The sequence below is a fragment of the Lepeophtheirus salmonis genome, chromosome 7 (assembly GCF_016086655.4).
Source record: "Lepeophtheirus salmonis chromosome 7, UVic_Lsal_1.4, whole genome shotgun sequence".
Taxonomy (NCBI): domain Eukaryota; kingdom Metazoa; phylum Arthropoda; class Copepoda; order Siphonostomatoida; family Caligidae; genus Lepeophtheirus; species Lepeophtheirus salmonis.
In genome coordinates, this window is record NC_052137.2 from 15,478,144 (window position 1) to 15,500,559 (window position 22,416).

General features: G+C 30.4%; 4 protein-coding genes and 1 pseudogene across 6 annotated transcripts; 3 read left to right on the forward strand and 2 right to left on the reverse strand.

Moving 5' to 3' along the window:
• Nucleotides 1-597: 597 nt before the first annotated feature.
• Nucleotides 598-6,028, forward strand: LOC121121390 (uncharacterized). 2 transcript variants are annotated; one of them, XM_040716287.2, is made up of 9 exons: nucleotides 598-813; nucleotides 868-1,150; nucleotides 1,945-3,482; nucleotides 3,536-3,599; nucleotides 3,660-3,716; nucleotides 4,165-4,735; nucleotides 4,890-4,917; nucleotides 4,978-5,140; nucleotides 5,243-6,028. In XM_040716287.2, exons 1-6 carry the CDS (start codon nucleotides 679-681, stop codon nucleotides 4,167-4,169), a joined length of 2,082 nt encoding a protein of 693 aa, XP_040572221.1. In that variant the 5' UTR covers nucleotides 598-678; the 3' UTR covers nucleotides 4,170-4,735; nucleotides 4,890-4,917; nucleotides 4,978-5,140; nucleotides 5,243-6,028. The 2 variants fall into 2 exon arrangements, with proteins under 2 accessions (XP_040572221.1, XP_040572220.1); XM_040716286.2 differs by lacking the exons at nucleotides 4,165-4,735; nucleotides 4,890-4,917; nucleotides 4,978-5,140; nucleotides 5,243-6,028 and having other exon boundaries at nucleotides 3,660-4,137.
• Nucleotides 4,782-8,178, reverse strand: LOC121121391 (spastin). Its single transcript, XM_040716290.2, has 4 exons — nucleotides 7,123-8,178; nucleotides 6,600-7,066; nucleotides 5,213-5,446; nucleotides 4,782-5,145 (listed from the first exon to the last, which is right to left on the reverse strand). The coding sequence occupies exons 1-4, from the start codon at nucleotides 7,443-7,445 to the stop codon at nucleotides 4,850-4,852; spliced, it is 1,320 nt and encodes a 439-aa protein (XP_040572224.1). The 5' UTR covers nucleotides 7,446-8,178; the 3' UTR covers nucleotides 4,782-4,849.
• A 1,607-nt stretch (nucleotides 8,179-9,785) lies between these two features.
• On the reverse strand, nucleotides 9,786-11,122 carry LOC121121666 (activator of 90 kDa heat shock protein ATPase homolog 1-like; annotated as a pseudogene).
• Nucleotides 11,123-12,797: 1,675 nt separating this feature from the next.
• LOC139906015 (uncharacterized) lies at nucleotides 12,798-14,072 on the forward strand. Its single transcript, XM_071890104.1, has one exon. It carries the CDS (start codon nucleotides 12,798-12,800, stop codon nucleotides 14,070-14,072), a length of 1,275 nt encoding a protein of 424 aa, XP_071746205.1.
• Nucleotides 14,073-19,308: 5,236 nt separating this feature from the next.
• Nucleotides 19,309-21,504, forward strand: LOC121122099 (uncharacterized). 2 transcript variants are annotated; one of them, XM_040717108.2, is made up of 2 exons: nucleotides 19,309-19,486; nucleotides 19,543-21,504. In XM_040717108.2, the coding sequence occupies exons 1-2, from the start codon at nucleotides 19,378-19,380 to the stop codon at nucleotides 21,258-21,260; spliced, it is 1,827 nt and encodes a 608-aa protein (XP_040573042.1). In that variant the 5' UTR covers nucleotides 19,309-19,377; the 3' UTR covers nucleotides 21,261-21,504. The 2 variants fall into 2 exon arrangements, with proteins under 2 accessions (XP_040573042.1, XP_040573043.1); XM_040717109.2 differs by having other exon boundaries at nucleotides 19,311-19,486; nucleotides 19,552-21,504.
• The last annotated feature ends 912 nt before the right edge of the window (nucleotides 21,505-22,416 follow it).

Sequence of the window (22,416 nt, forward strand, 5' to 3'; positions counted from 1 at the left end):
TTGTTTTGAAAAAAAAAATCCTTTATTTTACTAAGTTTTTTATGATAAAACTAATTTTTTTGGAGACGTAATCAAGATAATGAATAATTTATCTTAAAAATTATATAGTCTATTATTCAAAAAAGGTCTAAAAACGATGTTTGTTGAAGATTTTAAAGTGTTTTTTTCGTATTTTGATGCTTAAATAGCAATAATAAATGTTGAGTTTTAACCACGGACATTCTATGACATGAACTTAGTTTCATAAGTGATATTAAATCGTATAATTATGCACTATATCTTTAGTAATGACTTCAATTAGCTAAATAGGAAGAAACTGAAGAATTAATTAATAAACCTATTTCAAACCAAAATTCATATTTATAAAGCATATTCCTGTATATCTTCCCTTGTATAATTTCGAAAAACAAAATTAGTTAGAGTGATAAAGCAAATTCAGCAAAAGTTATTGTTTCATTAATATTTTATGCTTGAGGCCCTATGTATTTCCAAGGATAAATAAATAAATTAATAAAATATTAATTGTACGTGACTTGGAACATGATCCTTTCTTAAATTACAATATATTTATTATATGCTTTTTGTAATAACTTTTCAAAGTTCCAGTTCGTTTAAAGTAATGCAACAAAGTATGAGTTTTTAGCTAGCTATTGAGAGATTGGTGTGTTATTTTGGATCATGTTGACTAAATTATATCTATCATATTATATATTTTTCTCGTTGATCATAAAACAAGGTATAGCTTATAGACATTATTATTTAACACCACTATTGACAAGAAATAATGTTTTATGCTCTGCTGAAGTTGTCCAAGTAATCATAATTTTATATTTATTTATATAAGATAAATTAATTATGTATCCGTAGAATCAAGGTAAATATTTTTGTGATCAAGATTTGAATATTCGCTGTGTTCCTGGATGGAGAAGTGAAAAGTCACTTTGTGAATTTCCAATTTGCCCAGAAGAGTGTAATGCTGACAAACGGCAAGGAAAATGCATATTACCTAGTATATGTGCATGTGCCGTTGGATGGAAAGGATTCTCATGTAATGAATGTATCCCAAGACAAGGTTGTGCGAGGGGATATTGTGAAAATCCGGGTGATTGTATTTGTCATGAACATTTTTCTGGACCTCTGTGCAATCAAAGTAGGTTTAATAATTAATATATCCTAACTTTTTTCATTGGATCATATCATAAAACTATATAAGGGTTATTCCACGCCCGAACACCCATAGAGGTAGGTCAAATAACGCAAAGTTATCTAATTTTTATCATAATGTACATAAATAAAACGTATGTGTATAATTGCAAAAAATTGAATCACTTAATTAACTCATTCTAGAGATCTAAGTGTTTAAGGTTAGCTAAATCAAATATATTTTAATAATTAAAAGACTTTGAATTTATTTTTGGTACGCTTTCATTTAAAAACATCCATAAACCGGTTAATTTATAATCAACTGAGATCAAAATGAAAGCATATTATTAATTTCAAAAAATGTATATTTTATGTTTGTAAAATGAAGTAGTGAAAGGATATTAACAATTAAAAAGAAGCGTCCAGTAATTCCTACGCAAATTTTGAAGACCAATTTTAAGGATGTGGCGGATAAAAGTAGATAATATGTAAAAGATATAATTTTGCTAACCTTAAACGATCATATTTTAAGGTCTAATATGAACAAAATGTGAAATTATTTAGAATATTCATATATAACTATCTTCTGCGTGGAAAGACCCATAATACACTATCATTATTCAGAAAAGGCCAATGTTTTATGAATTCATATTTACTTTAATGTAACATAAGTAATGTTAAGTGTATAATATAATTTTCATAATTATATTCATAAATGTTCTTAAGCAAAAATTAGTAAAAAAAATTGTGGTAACAAAATTGCAGTTTAAAATAAATATATATATATTTTTTTTTATAAAGTAAATGTAGACGAAAGTTTTATACCATTTGGAGTGGACCAACATCAAAATCAAATCATGGAGAATCACGTAAAATCTGACATTATATCTAAAGAAGTATTAGAAGAATCAACTTCAATTCGAACAATGAATGATACATCGTCTAATACAGCTAACAATTCTAAAAATTCATCAGAGTCAGAAATAACATTTAAACAAATTATACAAAATTCAGTAATGAATAAAAATCCTAAGAAAATAAAATCCCTCCAGGATACTGACTTAAGTATAGAGAATAGTGTATTATCAATGTCTGAAAGCCAATCAACGAACAGATCAAGTTTTGAAGATTTCACCGCACCAGCAAAACATAGATCAAAGATGATTTTAAACTCTACTGCAAAAATTTTTGAATCCCCTCCTTCCATGTTCGACGAAGTGGAGGAGGACACAACTACAATAAATGAATTAGAGAGGAATGTTAAGAGTAGTAGCAGTAATCAAGATAGTTCCGAACAAATATCAGAACAGAAAGTAGACGTTGCACCCAGATTTAAAAGTGATGAGGACTCAGAAAAATATCTACCAGCGATAGGGAATATGGAGATGGGACCCCGATTTGGAGGTTTCTACGAAGACTACTCGGATTTTTCAATAGATCAGGATACTTTAGCCAAGCTTAATGCTGAATCAAGTAAAACTATGGAGAATATGATGGATCGTCATAAAGAAATGATAAATGGAAAAAGCAATTCTACAAAAAAAACGATGGAAAAGAATGAAACATCTAAAGAAAATATGCCCGAGGTAAATGAATCTTCTGAAAATAACAGAGGCGTAATAGGGAATGGAAAATCCTTGTTAAAAGGTTCAGATAAAGAAACCAATGAACCACAAGTTATGAAGAGAAATTTGTCTAGTGGAGATTCATTGAATAATAAAATAAATTCAACTACCAGAAGTATACTCAAGTCTTCCAGCGGAGAATCGAATTCACATTCAAAAAATAGAGGTAATACGAATGAATCTCAGACTCATAATGATCCAACTTTTGTCGATATAAATAGACCTCACATCAGAGGGAAAGAAATCTCACATAATTATCAACGAAAAAACCTCACAAATTCTCAAAATAATGTTAAAAACATGTCCAATCATTCTTCTCTCACTTCCAGAATCCAAAACAAGGGTTCTATAGATCTTAATAAAATTGATGGTAGTTACAAAAACAATGATATTGATAAAAAAACTGCTAAAAAACCAACGACAAGTATACTAAAGCCTGAAAGAGGTATCTTTATCAAACCACTCAACGATACTAATTCTAAAAATTCAAGACTCAAGAAAAATGATTTATATATGCAGACGTCAACACCTAAATCTGACTCAATGCGACAGAATGAACGATCAAATAAAATTTTAAAAGACAAATTGAGCCACGCGAAAGATAAAAATGGAACTATGAATCAAACATACGCTGGAAAAACTGAACACTCTAAGAAAAATATTGCAATAATTGAGGAAAGTCAAATTGATTCCCCTTCAACTTCCTATAAAAAAGTACATGATAAATACAAGTAATATTCTAATAAATACTTTCATATTGATTACAGATGAACAATTCAATAGAAAATATAGAGGGTGTGCTAAATAATTTAAGTTCAGTTGAACAACGAAGTAATATCAAGACGATTACTAATAAAAACTTTAATTCAAGTGTTAATTTTATTTTAATAGCGAATCATACATACATAACAAGCAGTGACAACGTATCTTATTCAATAAACCATTCAGGTAAAGTTGATTAGATTTAAAAAAGTACAATAGATATATGCATAAAATTCGGAACAGAAAAACAATTGAATCGGCTTATATTAGTAATTTTAAATAATGAATCAATTGCCTCCTCCTTGAAATTGTATGTTAAGGCTTAAGGCTCCATGCACCGTTTTTTGAAAGTGGGGGGGCAATAAGTAATTTAATATAATAAAGACCAGTTCTATTTTTACATATCGCTCAGAGCGCCCTGGGTACTTTTTTTATAAATTTGACATGTCCCATTTTTTAAGGGTTAAGTCGATTTTCAGGATGTAAAAAAGAAGACATGTTCGTGATAAAGGTTATATTAGGTCTCCCTAATTTAATATACAATGGGAATTTTCTGTAATAATAAAAATATAAAATAAGTCATTTTAAAAATAAAAAAAGAACAAAATCAATTTTTTTTATTAAAAAAATATAGGATGATAAACAATAATCAAAATTTATCCTAAGACTTTACTAAATTCAAAATATTTAACCTCGCTCTCTTAAACCGACACTTATTTGGCCATATGACATCTTTTTGGAAATCAAAATATGAATATTGTCGCGCTGCCCCTGCTGTTACATACATATAAACTCTTCGTGAAAATCAAAGTCTAACAGTAAGTAGAGTAATATCTAAGACTGCGAGTGTTTTGGATATTGAATGATGTCTAAAATTGCAAGAAAGTTTCCTGGCTTTAGTGATTCAAAAAAGACCAAAAGACATTTCACGTCGTAGGACCTTGATACAGTTAGTTCAGCCAGTGACTTAGATACTTGAGAATCTACCTGGAAATAGTAATTATTTAAAAGTTCATTGTAGAGGACCAAAACAATCAGTTATGGCTTATAACCACTTTGGAAAACTTTTTTGACTCGAATTAAGTTCGGTATCTAAGATGTCACTATATTATAAATAATTAATTTGGTTTTTGAATTAATGATGGATTAAGAAGGACATCTTGAATACAAATAATAACAAAAATGGATAAAGGTGGAATCCCCAGGTAACTAAATTTAAAAAACAGTACAATATTTTGAATAAGCTATATATAACAGAGTAATAAAATATTTATTACACGAATCAGCAGAACTAAACAATAAATTAAATTAAAACAACTTTAGGAATTATCCCCATATTTCTTATTCCAATCTTCGTAGGTCTTAAGCAAGCTTTGGTTCGTAGAAGGTCTAATTTTTAGCAATGCAACCTCAAAATCTTTAATGATAATTTTTCTTATATCTTTAGGGCTAACTTTAGTAATTTCTTCAGGGGATAGTTCTCGAAGAGGACCAAATGCCGCTTCTTTAGTAAGATTCGTCAAATCACTACACGAATAACCTTTAGTTACTTTACCACTGAGAATTTCCAATTCAACTTCGGATAAGTTCGAATTATTTTTTGATAAAAGGTTCGCTGGAATAAAATAAATGTATTAACTAACTTAAATAATACTTAAGATAAAAAAAAGTTATATACACACTTAATACAGCTTTTCTTGTATCATTATCAGGCATTGGAACAAATAGTTTTTTTGTAAACCTCCTTAGAGCAGCGTCATCAATTTCCTGGGGACGATTTGTAGCTGCTATCAGAAGAACTCTCTTCTTGTCATTTCCAACAATGGAATCAAAACTAGAAAAGAATTCATTCTTTAAACGACGAGAGGCTTCATGCTCTCCTTCCTTTCGACGACACAATATGGAATCAACTTCATCTAAAAATTAAATTCAAATTACAACAAATCAAATCAAAATTAATGCAGAGTTGATATATATATGTTGTGTACAAAATTACGCCAGTCGCGATATACAATAAATCGATTAACTGCACGATAAATTAAAATGATCGATAATTTTTTGCCGGCTTCAATAAATTCCATCCGCACGCTTCAAAGTAACTGGATATCAAAATATTTTAATCCGGTGTTGGGATATCTTGCTTGGAATCTGCAAGACCAAAGAAGCTACAGATTTGCATATGACCGACCTGTTGAGGCATTCAGTCAAGTTTTTTGTTGTTAGTTTGTACTTTTTTGCACAAAGGTCTTAATTGGCAGTTTTGCCTGTATGTCTGAGCCTACAAAATGCTTATTATTTATTGATATGCAATCTGGCTTACATACTTTTTATTAATGTTGTATTTATTGTGTTTGGTTTCTATTCAAGAGCATTTTTGGTTAAAATAATTTCATTTATTGTTTTTGGATGTTTCGTTATTTAATTATAGATATTTTAAATGTCTTCCTGATGTCCAGTGCCAGTGTTCTTTAAAAATAAAAGTGTATTGATCTTCGAAAGGTTGTAATTGTATTATTATGCCATCATCATTATATAAGTTGAAAATTGCGTCAAAACGGCAATATTACCGCTTATAGCAATAATTTCTGGAGCAATTAATCGCACAGAAAAATGTGTTATCCTGACAGCCCTACACAAATTGCAATGTCTATAGAAGTTGCAGCTAATATAAGCAAATTGTAAAAATTTCAATTTCTTCGTCTTAAAATGTATTATTTAATTAGAAAATTCTAATAAATAACAATTAACTGATACAATCATTAAAATTACATGGTTATCATATATATGAGTACTATATTTGTGTGGATTTGAACTTGATAATGTGCCAAGGAATACGGATATTTTGTAATTCTTATTAAAACAGTCAAAAATGACACTATTAAAATATTGATCAATGTAATATTCAATTATTCCAAGTAAAGTAAATCCTTCATTTAAAATTAATCATCTCATTGTTTATTTGCAACTTGTTCAATTTGGTAGTACAAGTTACAACTTGTTCAAAATTGCAACTTGTACACAACATATATATATATAGCGTATTTAAATGTACATAATATAAGCGATTACCTATGAATATCAGAGATGGAGAGTTTTGTAGGGCCAATTCAAAAAGAACTTTCATTAACTTTTCACCTTCTCCAACATACTTAGAGGTCAATGAGGACGCAGTTATACTGAAGAGCGTCATGTTTCCTTCCGCAGCCAATGTTTTGGCAAGTAGTGTTTTACCGTTACCAGGAGGACCAAATAATAGGATGCCTCTTGGAGGACTACGAAGACCTTTAAATAAATCCGGACGAAGACTCGGCAATATCACAATTTCTTGAAGAGTTGTTTTAATTGACTTGAGACCTGCAATCGAAGAAAACCCCGAGTCGGATTTCTGAGGTTTTGTTTTTGTTGATAAAATAAAGGTCTCTAATTCTGAAGGAGGTTTCTGAGACGAACTGGATGATGAGGAAGATGTGGAATGGGACGAGAGTGACGAGGAGGGTCGTTGAGGAGACTTGTAGTTCCTCAGATTTCTATTTTTCCTAAAACATAATGAAAAAGATTAGAATTGAAGAGTGTAGAAAAAGATCAGAGTTACAATTCTTGATCGTAGAGTTTTCTGCGACTCAAGCCCGACTCCATTGGAGGCGCTGAAGGAACTGCATTCGTAGAGGGGTAGATAGATCTTTTTTTCTGCTCTTCTTGGCATTTGCCCAGATAGTCAACACGATCATAAGCTTGAGATAACCAGCGTAGAGCCCGGGGATCTTTAGTCCCTAATGCAAGAGCAGATTCCAATTCACGGATTCCTAGTCGATAGTAACTTAAAACCACAGATATGGACCCTCTCCGAGAAGTTTCAAGATTCAAAGCTTCAGAGAGCCATTTATTACCCTCATTCACATGAAGATCTGCAGACATGATGCACTTAAATTACCTAACTATTGCTATTATCACGGAAAACTTTCTTTGGGATTGATGAATGATTATAATCTACAAATAATTTAATATTAATAAACCGTTCAAAAAGTTGGGAGTTCCTTGTTTTTGTTGTTAGAATCATTCAATTTGAATTACAGGTACATTCACAGACCGCTAGGAGAAAAATAAATGTGACGTCATATAATACATATTTGCCTTGAATAAATAAATAGTAAATACATTAAATGTTCTTTGACAAAATATGAAACTCCCAAGGTGGCGTCAGTGAAGATGCTCTATAGAGCCATTTTGGCGGCTCAAAGTTGATATTTGTTCAACATAAAAAGGACTAATTTGCAATAAATCTTGATTCGACTCAATCAAGTGTATTTTCTATTCTTTAAGAATAGAAAAGCTTTAAATACTTAATTTGAGTACTTTATAATTTTTGATGAAAAACACTGATATTATAATAAAATTGAAGTACGGAAAATCCATTTGAAATGTCTAGATGCCTAAATATTTTAAGAACGAATAAATTAATTATAATTGAAATAATATAATATGTTTTTGAAGTGGGCGTTAATTTCCCTTTAAATTTTTAATAATAAATTATGTTTGTATTTGTTAAAAAATACGTATTCAGTCTATATATAGATATTGTCTTGTCAATTACCACTTAACTACAGTCACACACTCGGCCACTCCTTCAGAATTTTGTCTACTTATTAATATTATTAATCATAATTGATTTGATTGTGTAGTCACTAGTCAGTATTATATAATTTTGTGTCTATAAAGTACGAAGCCTTAAGATATAAAATAAATATAACTTCCGCGTGTGTTACTTCTCAGTATAATAGTGCAGGAGCTGGTTCAATCTCTTAAAATCATAATAATAATGATGAAAATCCTGAATATTTTGTGCATGTTTAAAAAAATGCGAAAATCAACATTGTCAACCTCACAATTCGAATAATGTTTTGGATGAGAGTAGCTTACAAGGTGACTATATATATAGTCGAGTCTCCTTGTTAGCTTAGCTGTCTTGAAGTTTCGTTAAATCAGCTACAATCAGCTGTGACAAAGAGTATGGAGAGAAGGAAATAAACAAATACATTTGCAAGAATTGCTCCGACGTCGATCATCAATTCTACTCTGAGTCCAGCAAGGACTTACAATTATTGCTCTGCAATGGTTACTCTCCGTCTTTTATGATCCCACACGAATGTTCAATTAGGTTTTGAATATAATTGAAGTTAGTAGAAAAGGGAAATTCACTACTCAGGAGTTAAATAATAATGACAACAACTGAGAAAAGAAAATTCATTCTCCAGATTATCAATTACATAAAATGACCCAGATAAAAAATACACACGATTTACAGGACTGATATTATATGTATATCCTGTACAATTAGATAAGTGTTCCGTTAACACAAAAACAAGATAGAATGATTTTTTTCAAAATTGAGTGTGGAATACATTTGTATTCTTATACAATTTTGCGTAAATTTTCATTAACAAATAATTGTCATTAACCCTTTGGGTGTGCTGTAATTGGCCCTTTTAATATCCCAAATTAATAGTCACAGTAAATATTGTCCAATTTGAAAGATTGTTTATTAAAAGGTCCATATTGGGACAAATATAAGTATCTCCGATCAAATAAAACTTATAAGTTATCGCTAAAACTATAGAGTATATTAACTCATACCACGAATTTGAATACAGGTTTAACATTGGTCTATACTTGACTCAAATATATCTATAAAACATTGTACCCTAAGTATTTATATATGCAAGTGCAAGCCGTAGGAGTTATTTTATTTATTAAGAGACAAAAACTTTTTTCCTATTCTTTTACTTAAAAGGGACTAAATTTGAACAAGTAATCCTTTTCAGAAAAGACAAATTAAAAATTTAGTCAAAAAGATCATTTTATATAATAGTAACAATAAAGGGTTCTTACTCAAATTAGACATTCCTTACTTGAAGTATAAAAATATTTTGGGATTTTCTCCCTTGCTTAATCTTTGCTTAAGATTATTTTATGTTGACAAGCCACATTTTACAAATTGCCGTTTGTAGAGGAGATAAGCTATAGTTGCAACAGTTCCTTTTCTCGAAAATAAAAAACAACATAACAATTGTATTGTATAATGTAGATTCTTGTGAAAAATCAAGAATTTGGATCAACTTTTCTACGAAATATTGGTTACAAACTGATTTGGAGGGGTAAAAGTAATTTTTTTGGAATAAAAGGGGTGTCTGCAAAGGGTGGATTGGAGTGGATCTAGCGCCCTAATTAAGGAATTTTGCTTATTAATATAATTTTTTTTTTGAAAGTAAACAATTTATTAAAGCGAGCTGAAGTGTATCAACCCAATACTACTGAACTAACAGTGCATATTAAAATTACATCGAGTGTTAGGAGTTAAGAAATCTCCTTCCTTAAAATTTGACCTGCCCATAACCAAAACACATTTTAATGGGGATCAAGTAATAGCTCACCATCCTTGTTGAGTGCTTTTGATTTCTTTTTCAGGAATACCCGTTTGTGAATGAGTCAGCTTAGTTACGTCTTTTGCCTGTACAATAGTTATTTCAACTCTGGAATAATGTCCCTAAGGCCAATTTTTTATCCTCCACTTTTAAACTATCTTTAGTTAAGGTTTTAGCTCTAAAAAATCTCCCAAAATATTCCCATTAAGGAAACCGAATTGAACTCCAGGAGCGCAACGTCATTCATCTTTATCTCTGATTCAAAGTAAGCTTGGTAATAACTCTTTTGAGCTAAGACATTGTAATGTTCTTCCTCAGAGCAGTTGAAGGTTTCTGTCTGTTGAATATCTTTGAGGTATAGCTTCACCCCAGAGTCGACGTTATTAGAGACATGTTGTTTGACAACCTTGAAAGAAGTGGTAGCAGAGTAATTGTTAATTTGGGGCCTTGCTGACGGTTGTGATGCTCTTGGTGGAGTTATTGTTGATGTTGGAGGCGGGAAGGATAAGGCCTTTGGAGAAAATACAGCGGTCACATATTCCTGGAACTGTTTTCTTGTTGTAGATTTTCCTCGCTCCATTTGAGTACAATGACCCACTCGTAGAAGAAGATGAGCTTTGAATTTTGGTTGTTGACTTGCGCCTCTCCCTCACACTTTTCTATCTCCGTGATCTCCAACTTTCCGATGGTATTGGATACTCCAATACCAGGCCATTGAATAGAAACTCCAACTTGGCTTAGGGCCAAGAGTCCACATTCTTCTCCGCCCTATGCCAGTTGTTGATAAAAATATATCTGAATTTTTTTTCCCAAAAAATTAAAGTTTTTGCGAAAAGCCCTGAATTTTTGAAATTTTTTTCAAAAAAATTAATATTTTAAATTAAATTTTTGAGATCTTTTTGAAAAAAAAAATTAATATTTTAAATTAAATTTTTGAGATCTTTTTGAAAAAAAAAAATAATATTTGATAAGTAACTTTTGAAACTTTTGCAAAAAAATATTTATTTGTGAATAGCTTTGAATTTTGAAATTTTTTCAAGAAGTTTAATATTTTAAATTTAATTTTCTGTGAACGGCTATATTGGAAAATCGGAGAAATTGTACATTGCCCGTTAAAGCGGGTAATGTGCAAAATGCGCTGGCAAACTATAAAATTTCTAACTTAATGTACATTGTCAGTCAAAAAGATTGTTAGTAATTTGATCATTAAACAATTGATTGAAAGCAATTTCATCATTAAGGATTTGATTAAGATATCAGTGTCTTTAGCAACAAAAAAAAGTTAAAATAAATTAATTATTCAAAGATATATTAAATATTTAAACTGATTTAAATAGCGATGCAAAAACATCTACACTTCGGTCCTAATGTAAAAACTATAAGTACCAAACGAGAAAAATAAGCATATCTGTAATTTTGAAAAATTCTTTTAAATAATCTACTTGTCATCGTCAGTGTTGCCAGCCTAGCTTATTCCTAGCTAGCTAGAAATAAGCTAATAATCTAGTTGATTTTTTACTTGTCTAGCTAAAAAAATATCATATAGCTAATGGCTGTAAATCCTAGCTGATTTTTGCAATAGTTTAGCCGATTTTTAGTGATGTCAGAAAAACAATATAGGATCGATTTTGGGCATGTAAATTAATTGCATCCAGATTAATAAATTTCAATGTAATCGCTCAGGCTATTCTAGACAGCAGACTAGGAGAAGGATTAGTAATATATTTAGGTGAAGGAAAGCTTCTATATGTAGTAAATTTTCAGTAAGTTGTAATGTTAAAAAGATCATAATTGAGATATCTTATAACTAAGTATGTTCGAAATTTACAAAATAAACTATTAATTATTACATTTACTTAAAATAACGTACAGAAACCAAATTTTTCATCTAAAAACAAATTTAAATCTTTTTTCGAATTTTCACAAGTATCTTATTAAAATTACAATTTGTATTTAAAGTATTTTTCTTATAGTGAAAGTAATAAAAAAAACTTTTTATTCATACTATTTTGTAATATAAGTTATCAATATTATGAATATTAACACGGGATAAATGAGAATAATAAAGTAATTCACGGAAGTACTTTGATAAAGATGATACGAGGGTGTGATCGATTTGAATATTAATTACGCACTTACTCAGTAAAAAAGATATTTTTATTGAGTACTTTTCATTTATATTCGATAATATAGGGATAAAAATAAAATAAGAAGAATTACATGAATTTTAGGAGTAAATAGAGGGAACCGGAACAGTTGGAACTCTATTTTCTCGAACATCAAAATAGCCACAGTCAATGATGGATAAATTCACTCTACAATTGTATATCATATATGCAATTATTATGAAAAAAATCGATAATTTTGTCAACTTATCTTAGGAATATTCTATAAACACTGGTTTTAAGGAGTAACTTTTCATCATTTTGGCTTTATTTTATATTATTTGAAGTAATCTCTATCCTTGGCTACGGATACAATTGCAATAATTGACCAGTCATTTTTTAATATGTGGCAAAACTAGAAATTAATATAATATTTAAATAGATTAAAACAATAGCAGACAGGTTGATACGTGCGTTAAATTTTGGGAAGTCTATATAAGTCAAACCAGGTCAGCATAATTGAACCAAAAGTAAAGTATTGCCATTTTTTCCGGTCTTCCCTATGTGTTGTCAATTTAAATGTATTTAAAAGTACTCCATATATATTTGTTCTTTTGCTAGGCGTGGGAACATAATTTTTTTACAAATACCACTAAAAGTTCACTTTTCTTATTTCTTCATTAATAGTTAGCCCTAGAGATTTTTCTTTATAAAATATACATTAATTTATATAAAAAATAAAGATGCCAAAGACCAACACATACAAGAAAAAGTTCAGAACAGAGCGGCTCCATGACGATGTATGCAAAGACTGGATTGTACAAATTCCTACTGATGAAAAAAATGCCTATTGTAAATATTGCAAGACAACCATTAGAGCTAAACTCTCTGATATAAAGGAGCATACAAAAAGTAAGAAGCACAAATTGAATAGTGCAATTTTTTCTTCCTCTCGGCAATCAAAGATAATTTTTTCGAAAGTTGAAAAATCTCGTGATTTGGCTCGAGCAGAGGCTCAATTGTGTTTATTTATTGCCAAACATTGTTCCATCAGATCTTGTGGTCACCGGGTAGACGTCATTAAGAAATGTTTCTCTGATAAAACTGAGATAGATATTGCAATGCATAGGACAAAGTGCACAGCAGTGCTTAAGAATGTACTTATGCCTCACTTTATTGATAAGCTAAGAGAAGACATAGGTGATAGGAAGTACAGTATTTTGCTCGACGAATCAACAGATGTATCTGTTGTTAAGTATTTAAGATTAACCATACATTACTTTAGTAAATATTTAAAGAAATTGGTGGCTACATTTTTACACCTTGCCCCTTTACAAGAATGTGATGCAAATGGTATAGTTCAAGTTCTCAAATTGTCCTTAAATACATATGGATTGGACTTAAAGAGTATCGTTGGCATGGGGACTGACAATGGGAGCGTTATGGTCGGAATAAGTAATGGGGTCTACAGAAAACTAAAAGAAGACGTTCCTGCATTAGTGCATATTCACTGTGTATGTATAAATGATGGACATGAACCTCTGAAAATTGTGCAAGCTAGACAAACAAGATGGCTACCCATAGTTTCTGCTGTACAAAGAGTATGTGAACAATGGTTGGAGCTAAAAACTCATTTTAATTATATCAAATCAACTGAAAGGTGTTACACATCGGAAATGCTCCACTCTTTATACAGTGATGAATATAATCACGGTTATTTGTTATTTTTTAAATCTGTGCTGAATGATGTCCAAAGAGTCAACAACATTTTTGAGTCCAATGATAATGATCCTACCAAATTGCTTGAAGACTTGACTCTTTCGGTTGAAAATTTGGTTAATAGAGTGATACTTCCTACAAAGCAGGATAGGGTTGTTCCTTTCGCCTGTAATCCAGGTGAATACCTTGTTCTTAAATTTTACATAATATATGAAGCTAAAAATTTCCTCTCTAATATAACCCATCACTTGTCGGAGGATAGAGAAAAGAACCTCAGGGATCGATTTCTCAATTTTTGATAAAGCTTATAAAAGAACTTAGAAATAGGCTTCCCGACAATGTGAAAATATTAAAACTATGTCAATGTTTAGTGTTGGAAACACTTGGCGTGTCATCAAAACGTCCGTAGTAAAAACGAAGTTGAGGAATAAAATCGATCCTGAAACATTAAATTCACCACTTCATATAACGTATGGTCCTAACAGAATGTCTCAAAACTGTGTATCCTTTGATTTTCCAAATGAAATTCTTGATCGTGTAGCATCAAATGAAAAGTACAATAAATCAAAAGAAGATTTAATTTTTGAAAAATTTATTGATTATTTTGTTTTTGTTATATATGTATTTGAGTATGTATATGTAATTTGTTTTAAGAAATTATATTTAGAGAATTTTTGCAAGGGTTTCGGTATTTATTATTTTATTTTTGCTGTCTTTTGTTGTGACGTAGCGTCAAAACGCTTTATAGGAAGTATCACTAATAAATAATCCGTAATGTGTCACTAGATTTATAAAATAAATATTTAGCTGTTTTTTGTTGAAACTAGTGGATTTTTAGACGATTTTAGAAATACATCTAGCTGATTTTGCTTAACCCCGCCTGGCAACACTGGTCATCCTGCTCAGATCAGTTAACAAGCCTCGACATTATTATAAAAACCATTATGATGACTTTTATTTCTGCAGTGCGAATTTAATGGGGTTTTCTGCCTAGAACAACTACCTGATAGAATATCCTAACATGGAGTCAGCACGTACACCATTGAAACATGATCGTTCATTGTCCATTCCAATACTCCCAGTAGAGTGGCTATATTCTATTTTAGATTAAATGGAAAGTCCTGAAGATGGATTACGCGTTTACAGACCATCCTCAGATACAGATTACGACTTAGAGCCTAAACACCTCAACCAAGAATAGTTGATTTTTTTTGTTAGAGACTTGTTCCTTTCTAAAGAAAAATCAAAACTTCTTTCTTGAAGACTAAAGGAGAACAATTTACTTGAACACAGTATTCACATTATCTATCACCAAAAGTGGAATTTTGATTTCACTGCATTCTTTTCAATTGACTGTCCTCTCTGTTACTGCCATCAATGGTCAATTTAAAGCCACGTCTCAGATTTACGAGATATCTGATGGAGGCATGGTGGCTGACCATTATTGGGTGCTGTATCGTGACGATCCAGGCAAAATATACAAAAGGAAGACTCATTCACAACGTTTCTAATATATAATCTTTTTGTATATGTATATTGTTGTTTTGTGTTCCAAAAATTAGACTATTTGTATAAAGTTGATCTATATCATATCAAAATATCAAAAATTGTAATAATAGATCAAGTTCCATCCAGGCTTATCGCCCATGAAAATGTTTTGTTTAATTTTCCTAAAGACATCAATCGAATTAATAAAGGATTTTCATTCATTTTAACTTGACGTTTTACTCAGAATGCGTAAAAAAACCCAAAAAACCCAACTCCAACATCATTAGAAGCTCAAAACAACCTTAGAATAATTGCTTTAAGTTAGTTCATGAAGGAAAAGATATCTGCCAATTATCAATATGATGATGGCGAATATCTAATTGATTTATAATATCGAGATGCATACTGGGAAAGAAAACAGTCCTGGAAGAAAAGACAATGAACCAGATTTAAGAGTATCCTCAAATATTGTGATACAGTTGAGCTGAAAGATTCAAAGAAGGTATATTTTCACTTGGCATTGTTAGGCTTAATAGGTTGGCAAAACAAATTACAAACTGAAAAAGATATGTAATGACATAAAAAAAGGTGTTTTTTTTTACAGGGATGATTACAAGTTTCGATGGTGTATGATAATAATGTTGTATTATTACTCTGACTGGTGAAACTCCTGTTTCTACAGTTCAAAGTTTTGATCGGTCAAAAATGCAAGATGCCAGAGATTATGAACATTGTGAAGTGCTCTGCATATGAAAAAGGATGGAAAATACCTCTCAAGGAAAGAATGACATGGGGGACACAACTTGAAAAGGGACTCTGAGTTTCTGGGGACCTGAAGAAGAAGATCAAGGAGGACCCCACAAAATCCATGAATCGCCTCTCTAACGAGTTTGGCGTAGACGAGGGGACAAGGAAGCTGTGAAGGAGGACTTGGGGGTGTCCTCTTACACAAGGATCCCCTTGTCACCTGTTGACGGACACTCTGAAGGAAAGGAGACTGCAGAGGTGCAAGAAAGTTCGTGTGTGGATCAAGGCAATTGGATCCACAGTAAAAATTCTCTCTGACGAGAAGATTTTCACCGTGGAGCAGGTCTACAAACGTCGAAACAGAGGAGGTCAAGGGGGTGTTCCGTACAAAAAATCCGCCCAAAACATTGGTCCTGGGGGCGTGGCGTTCGATGCCTCCCTTCTTTTTTAAGGCCAGGAAAAAAATTGGCCTGGAAGCCTACTACAAGGTGCTGAGGTTCACCAATCTACCATGGCTCAAGGCAACCTACCCAAAGGACAACTATGTGTGGATCCAAGATGGTGCACCCTCACACACACCGGCCAAATGCCAGAAGTTCTGCACCGACAACATGGCTGATTTTTGGCATAAGGACATGTGGCCATCATCTTTGCCGGATTTGAATCTTTTGGACTTTGCTGTGTGGGGCAATTTGGAGATGGAGACTAACTGGACATCTCACCTGAACGTGGACTCCCTGAAGGCCGCCATTGTGAAGGAGTGGAACAACTTGTCCGAGAAGTTCATCCTCAACTCCTGCAAGGCTTTCCGCCACCGTGTGAAGGCTATAATTACTGCTGAAGGTGCCCATATTTAGTGAACATGTTCACAAAGGCCGTGTCTCAAAGTTTGTAAAAAAAAATTCTAAATTATTTCCAAAAAATAAAATAATTGACATTTTTCTAAAATCAACCATTTAGTCCACACTTTGCTTCCGAACCCTGTATTATGGTCTTAGTCAATCAATATCTTTTTGTTTTGTATTTTATATAAATAAATATTTAGGACTAAATATGTCATTTGTTTAAAATATTGATTATTTTAATAAGTTTTAGAACGTGTGAAGTTGCTTCCTGATGAAGTTTGAGATAAAGTATTGGCTTAAGAGTTGGTTTTTGTAAGTACAATAATTTATTATATTTTTTGTCTTCGATAAATAAAGTGGTGTAAAATCATTAAAAAATAAAATATCTATAGAAATAATTTAAAATCATGGATTGCTGATAATGATGGTAAAAATATATTGAGTTACAACGAGGATCCTATTTTTTTTTTTAATGCCTTCTTTGTAATTATGGAACTTTAATTATGAAGATGTTCAAAGTAGAACAAAACCGTAAAACCAACATAAACTGTGGATGAAAATAATGATGCAATAAAAAAAGTAAAATATGCCTTGAAGAAGGAGACCCTTCTGTCAGAAATAATGATTGTTCAAGACAATTTGAATACAATACAAGTATCCATTAAAGCATTGGAAAAGAAATTGCCGCTACTCACAAGTGTAACTATCATCGAAAATCTATGCCTAGATATTACACTTGAACCTTTCAAAAGTAAAGGTCTGGAGGTGATAGAGAAAAACATAGGATAAATCGAATTGAGAGAATTGTCACCTGAAATCACGATAGCGATTTTTTTAAATACGAAAACACTCCTATTGTTAACTGTAACTCTGAGAGAGTATTCAATATGATGTCGGACATAGATGTACCGAAAAGGTCCTGTTTGACGGGTCACATCAAGAATATTATGATAATAAATTATAGGACATTGATTTATGAAGATAGTTAAATGATAACATAAATCCTACTAGTATTATTATTATTATTTTCTTAGTTTTTATTTATTCAATTACTTATATCTTTAAGTAGTTAAATTTCATATTGGAACCGTTATAAAATGATGGATGAAGCTATAATAGGTATGTATTATTTAAAATTAAAGTAACAATTTGTAATTATTTATTAATACTATTATATTTATAACTTATGGAGTTATTCAACTATCTTCATAGTAAATGCCAATGTTCCATTTGATTATCATATTCTTGACATGAGCCATTGACAGACGGGATTTTTTTGGTATATTTATGTACGAAATCACGATGAAAACCATCTCGGAATCAAATTTAATGATAGAACTGTGTTTGCATTTAAAAATCGATATCATGATTGATGGTTTTTGGTGCAAATTCTCTAAATTTGATGTATCTCTATGCCTATAGACATTATTTTTGAAAAGTTTAAATGTAATATATTGGCATAGATATTTTAAAAAATGTACTATACAATAATACTGTGTTCCCTGCATTAATATACTCTTTAACTGAATTGAAATACTTTGCATAGTAGCAAATTGTTTTAGATCAGATGAATTAAAAAAATATATAGCCACTTCGGAGGTGATAGAGTTTGTAAAAGAAATCTGGACAGAGCGTTGCTATTATGTTCAGACTATGAACAAAACAGGTGATATACAACATAATTTGAAAATGTTTTTTAGTGTTTTCGGCTGCTTATATTTAATTGTATATAAAAACCTTCAGTCTTTTGACTCTGAAATCGGAGACAAGAATGTTACTGATACTTTTTACAGCAACACTTGTATTCATTGGATACCTTCTAATAAACAATTAACACATTTACAGAAATTGACTATATAGTTAATAATAAAATTTAAAAAAATATTTTTTTACTATTTACTGTGATTGATAATTAAATTATATCATGAAATTACACAAAAAGTAAAACATAACTAAATATAATATATATATATATATTACGAGTATATATAATAAAAATGAGGTGTAACAAGTCTCCTCCATAGTGTTGGAATCAGAATAAATGGTGTGAACTGAATATTGAAACTAATAATATATTACAAACATGTTAATTAATTGAACAACATGCTTGACATAAATAAAATAAAATTAAAATCTCATGTTTTATACTAGAAAAATATCTCAACAAATATATGCCTAAAATGTTTACTTTTTGTGTCAAAAATTTCAATACCGAAATTCTCTATAACCTTAAGCATTAGACACCCGGGTTTTATGTTGATTAGATAAACAAAGGAAGACATTCAATTATATAAGAACAGGGTGATTAAATAACTTTAAATTCTAAAGTTATTAACAGTCTAACATGTCTCCTCCGTAACAAATATTCTCAAATATAATTTTAAATTTATTAAAAAAAACTTTATATAATCTTCAAATTAAGTGATTATAAATTTTGTGAAAAAATATTTATTTGTTTATTTATTTAATATTTATTAAAAATAAATTTTTTTTTATTGTGATGAATGTATAATAAAATTTTACTATGAACGAACAGGAAACCAATCATCAAGATAATCAACCTACAAATTATGGAGCTTGCTTTTCGCCATCCAACATATCCGGATCGAGTGTTTATTTAGATCAAGGTCCTTGTAAGTAGTTTAAAATTCAAAAAAATTAATGTGGGTATCAACCGCTAATGTTGAAGTTTTTATAGATGATAATTATAAGGGTATGATTGACGAAGAAGAAATTTGTTTTAAAATTCGCAATATAAAAGATAACGAAGGTGAAAAAATAACTAATTTTTCAAGATCAAGTTCAATTAACAATGAGGAACATGCCAAGGAAACAATAAGCGTAGATTCTCAAAAATGTGGCTTAAAAGTTGCAGACTTTTTACCGGAGACACCCCAAAATGAAAATGAATTCAATCAATCCTATAACACAAAAGATAGTAATGTTTCATATTCCACATCAGAAATGATATCCTCGACTTTTAATAAGATGAAAAAGGATGCTGAAATCGATAAACTAACAAATGGACAACAACAGAATAGTCATAGTTCCCTTGATAAAATATTTGCTACAACAAACAGACTTAAGAATTTTGATAAAGAAAGACCAATATCCAATCAACTTTACAGAACCTATAATGATTCCATAAGAAATTTGGAATTGAAATCCAATGAAAAAGAATCACTTGCATCGTTTGGATTTATGAAACCAGGAGTATTGCAAGACCAATCAGATAGAAATAAACATCTTAAATCAAGATTAGTTCCTCATTCTTTGTTAAAAAATCAGGTTAATAAACGAAACGATGTATTTTCCAACACCTTTTCGAAGACTATCAATGATTTTGGCAATAACTCAAAAATGACTCGAAAAGACCAGGACAGAAAACTTTCACACACTGGTAATGAAACTCCTAATGTTTCTCATTTAAAAAAATTTCATGATAAAATGGAGAAATCTTACGAATCATGTTCGAAGAAAAAAGAGGATTTCATAACCAAGAAACAAACTGAAGATAACAAATCTCATGTTGCTCCAGACGTTAAGCGATTGTCGCCGTATAATCATCGCAAAATTATTGATTTAAAAGCAACTTCAAAATCAGATATGGGGTTTCCTAATCCTTCACTTTTGAAGTCCAATTATTTTCAAGATAAAGCTAGGCAAAATAATAAAATCTTAGGTCACAATGAAAACAATCTACATGATTTGAATTCTGTACCGAATAATTATTCAAAAAACAAAAATCTATCGACTATCAGTAATTTTGAAACAAATAGGGATAGCAATGTACCTTCAAGGCCCGCTTCAATTTTTTCGACAAGCTCATCTAACCACGATACCAACTTTAAAAGCATACTTGAACCATTAAGATCAAATGTAACTTCAAGGAGACAAAGTTTATCATGTTTAAATAAAGACAATAATGAACATCAATGTATTCAATATAATGAAGGAGAAAGAACACCAATTTATAACAAAAGCAACAGAAAGTTAAGTCTTTTAACTATACCGGAATCATTCCATAACACAACAATAGCTTCGATGACACATCTTGATATTAATAGTAGATTGGAGACACCATACAATTCTTCAACGTCATCTTCACCGCTGAAAACATTGAATAAGGAGAAAAATAACAAGTTTACGATTAGACAACGTTTACTTTTAGAAAAATCCATGAATGTCGCTAAAACTGGCCCAACAATAAAAGAGATAAATAATTTCATAACTCCTATGGCGGAATTAGATTCAGTTCCTTCTCATTCTCAAAAAGATTTGAATAAAGAGATGTGCACCCCTGAATCTAAATTGTATGATAAAACTAAAGTTCTGAATGATATATTAAATGGATTAAAACCCACCAAAAATCTTGAGACTGAAAAAAATATATATTTAAGACATTGAATCCATTTCAACAGATGAATTGAACAGAAAGCAACGTGTTAAGTAGATTTAAGATATGAAAAATTGATTCATCTACGTACATATATTGAAGTTGCAAAATTATGTTCTCTAAGCTTTTAAATCGAAGTGCAATAACTTATTTATTTTATAAATTATTGTGCTTATTGTTATCAAATTTTTTGTTTGATATATAATACTTTTACATGACCATAAATTTTATAATTAAATAATTCTGTAATTATGATGCTTGTTTATTTTATTAACTGATTTAATTAGTCATACATATGCATCAACATCAAATCTCGTCAATGATATCCGATTCTTAATGTACCAAAATTAATTAGTTCAGGTATAATTAATTAAGTTATTAATTAAAATGAAGAAGTACATTTATTAAAATATTAATTAGATGCAATTATAATTTTTTACGACTATTTAGCAGGAATTTGCGATTGTTGTACAATTGTTGTGACAATTTAATCGTAATATATTTGGTGTTTAAATCAAGATGGATTCTACAAAGATACATGTACCTACTAGGATTTCAATTACCCCGTAAAATTCTCCTTTACCAAGATCCAGTGTAACTAATTTTTAAATTTTAAGGTCCCCGAATATGAAAGATGAACAAGTACACAAAATAATATCTAAATACTATTTAAATTAAGTAAATTATTTCAAATTTATGTTCAGAAGAATATAAGAAATATAAACTATCTTACACGTTTGTGATAGGTGCAACGTTAGAAGGTGAAGTTATAATTAAATAATCATTTGTGAAATATATTTGCAATTGATGCTTCGTTGGTCATCATTCTTCATCGATGCAAATCATTTGCACTGTTTCATAAATAGTTAAAAATGTATCTCAAATAAATATTCAATCTGTATTCAATTGTTCATAGATTGAATTAAAATAAAGTCCAGGCTTATGTTATGAATTATGGGCGAATTTTATAATAGTGACGCCATAATAATGCAATATTACGTTTTTGTTTTAGAAATATTAAACTTAGTTTAAAAAAATGTGGGCCCCTTTGATTTTGACACCACTGTTTAAAACCCGGAATAAATGGAATGAAAGCATATTTTTATTTAAACTTGCTATGGCTGTAGTTATACTCAAATGATACCTGAATCACTAATTAACAAGGTT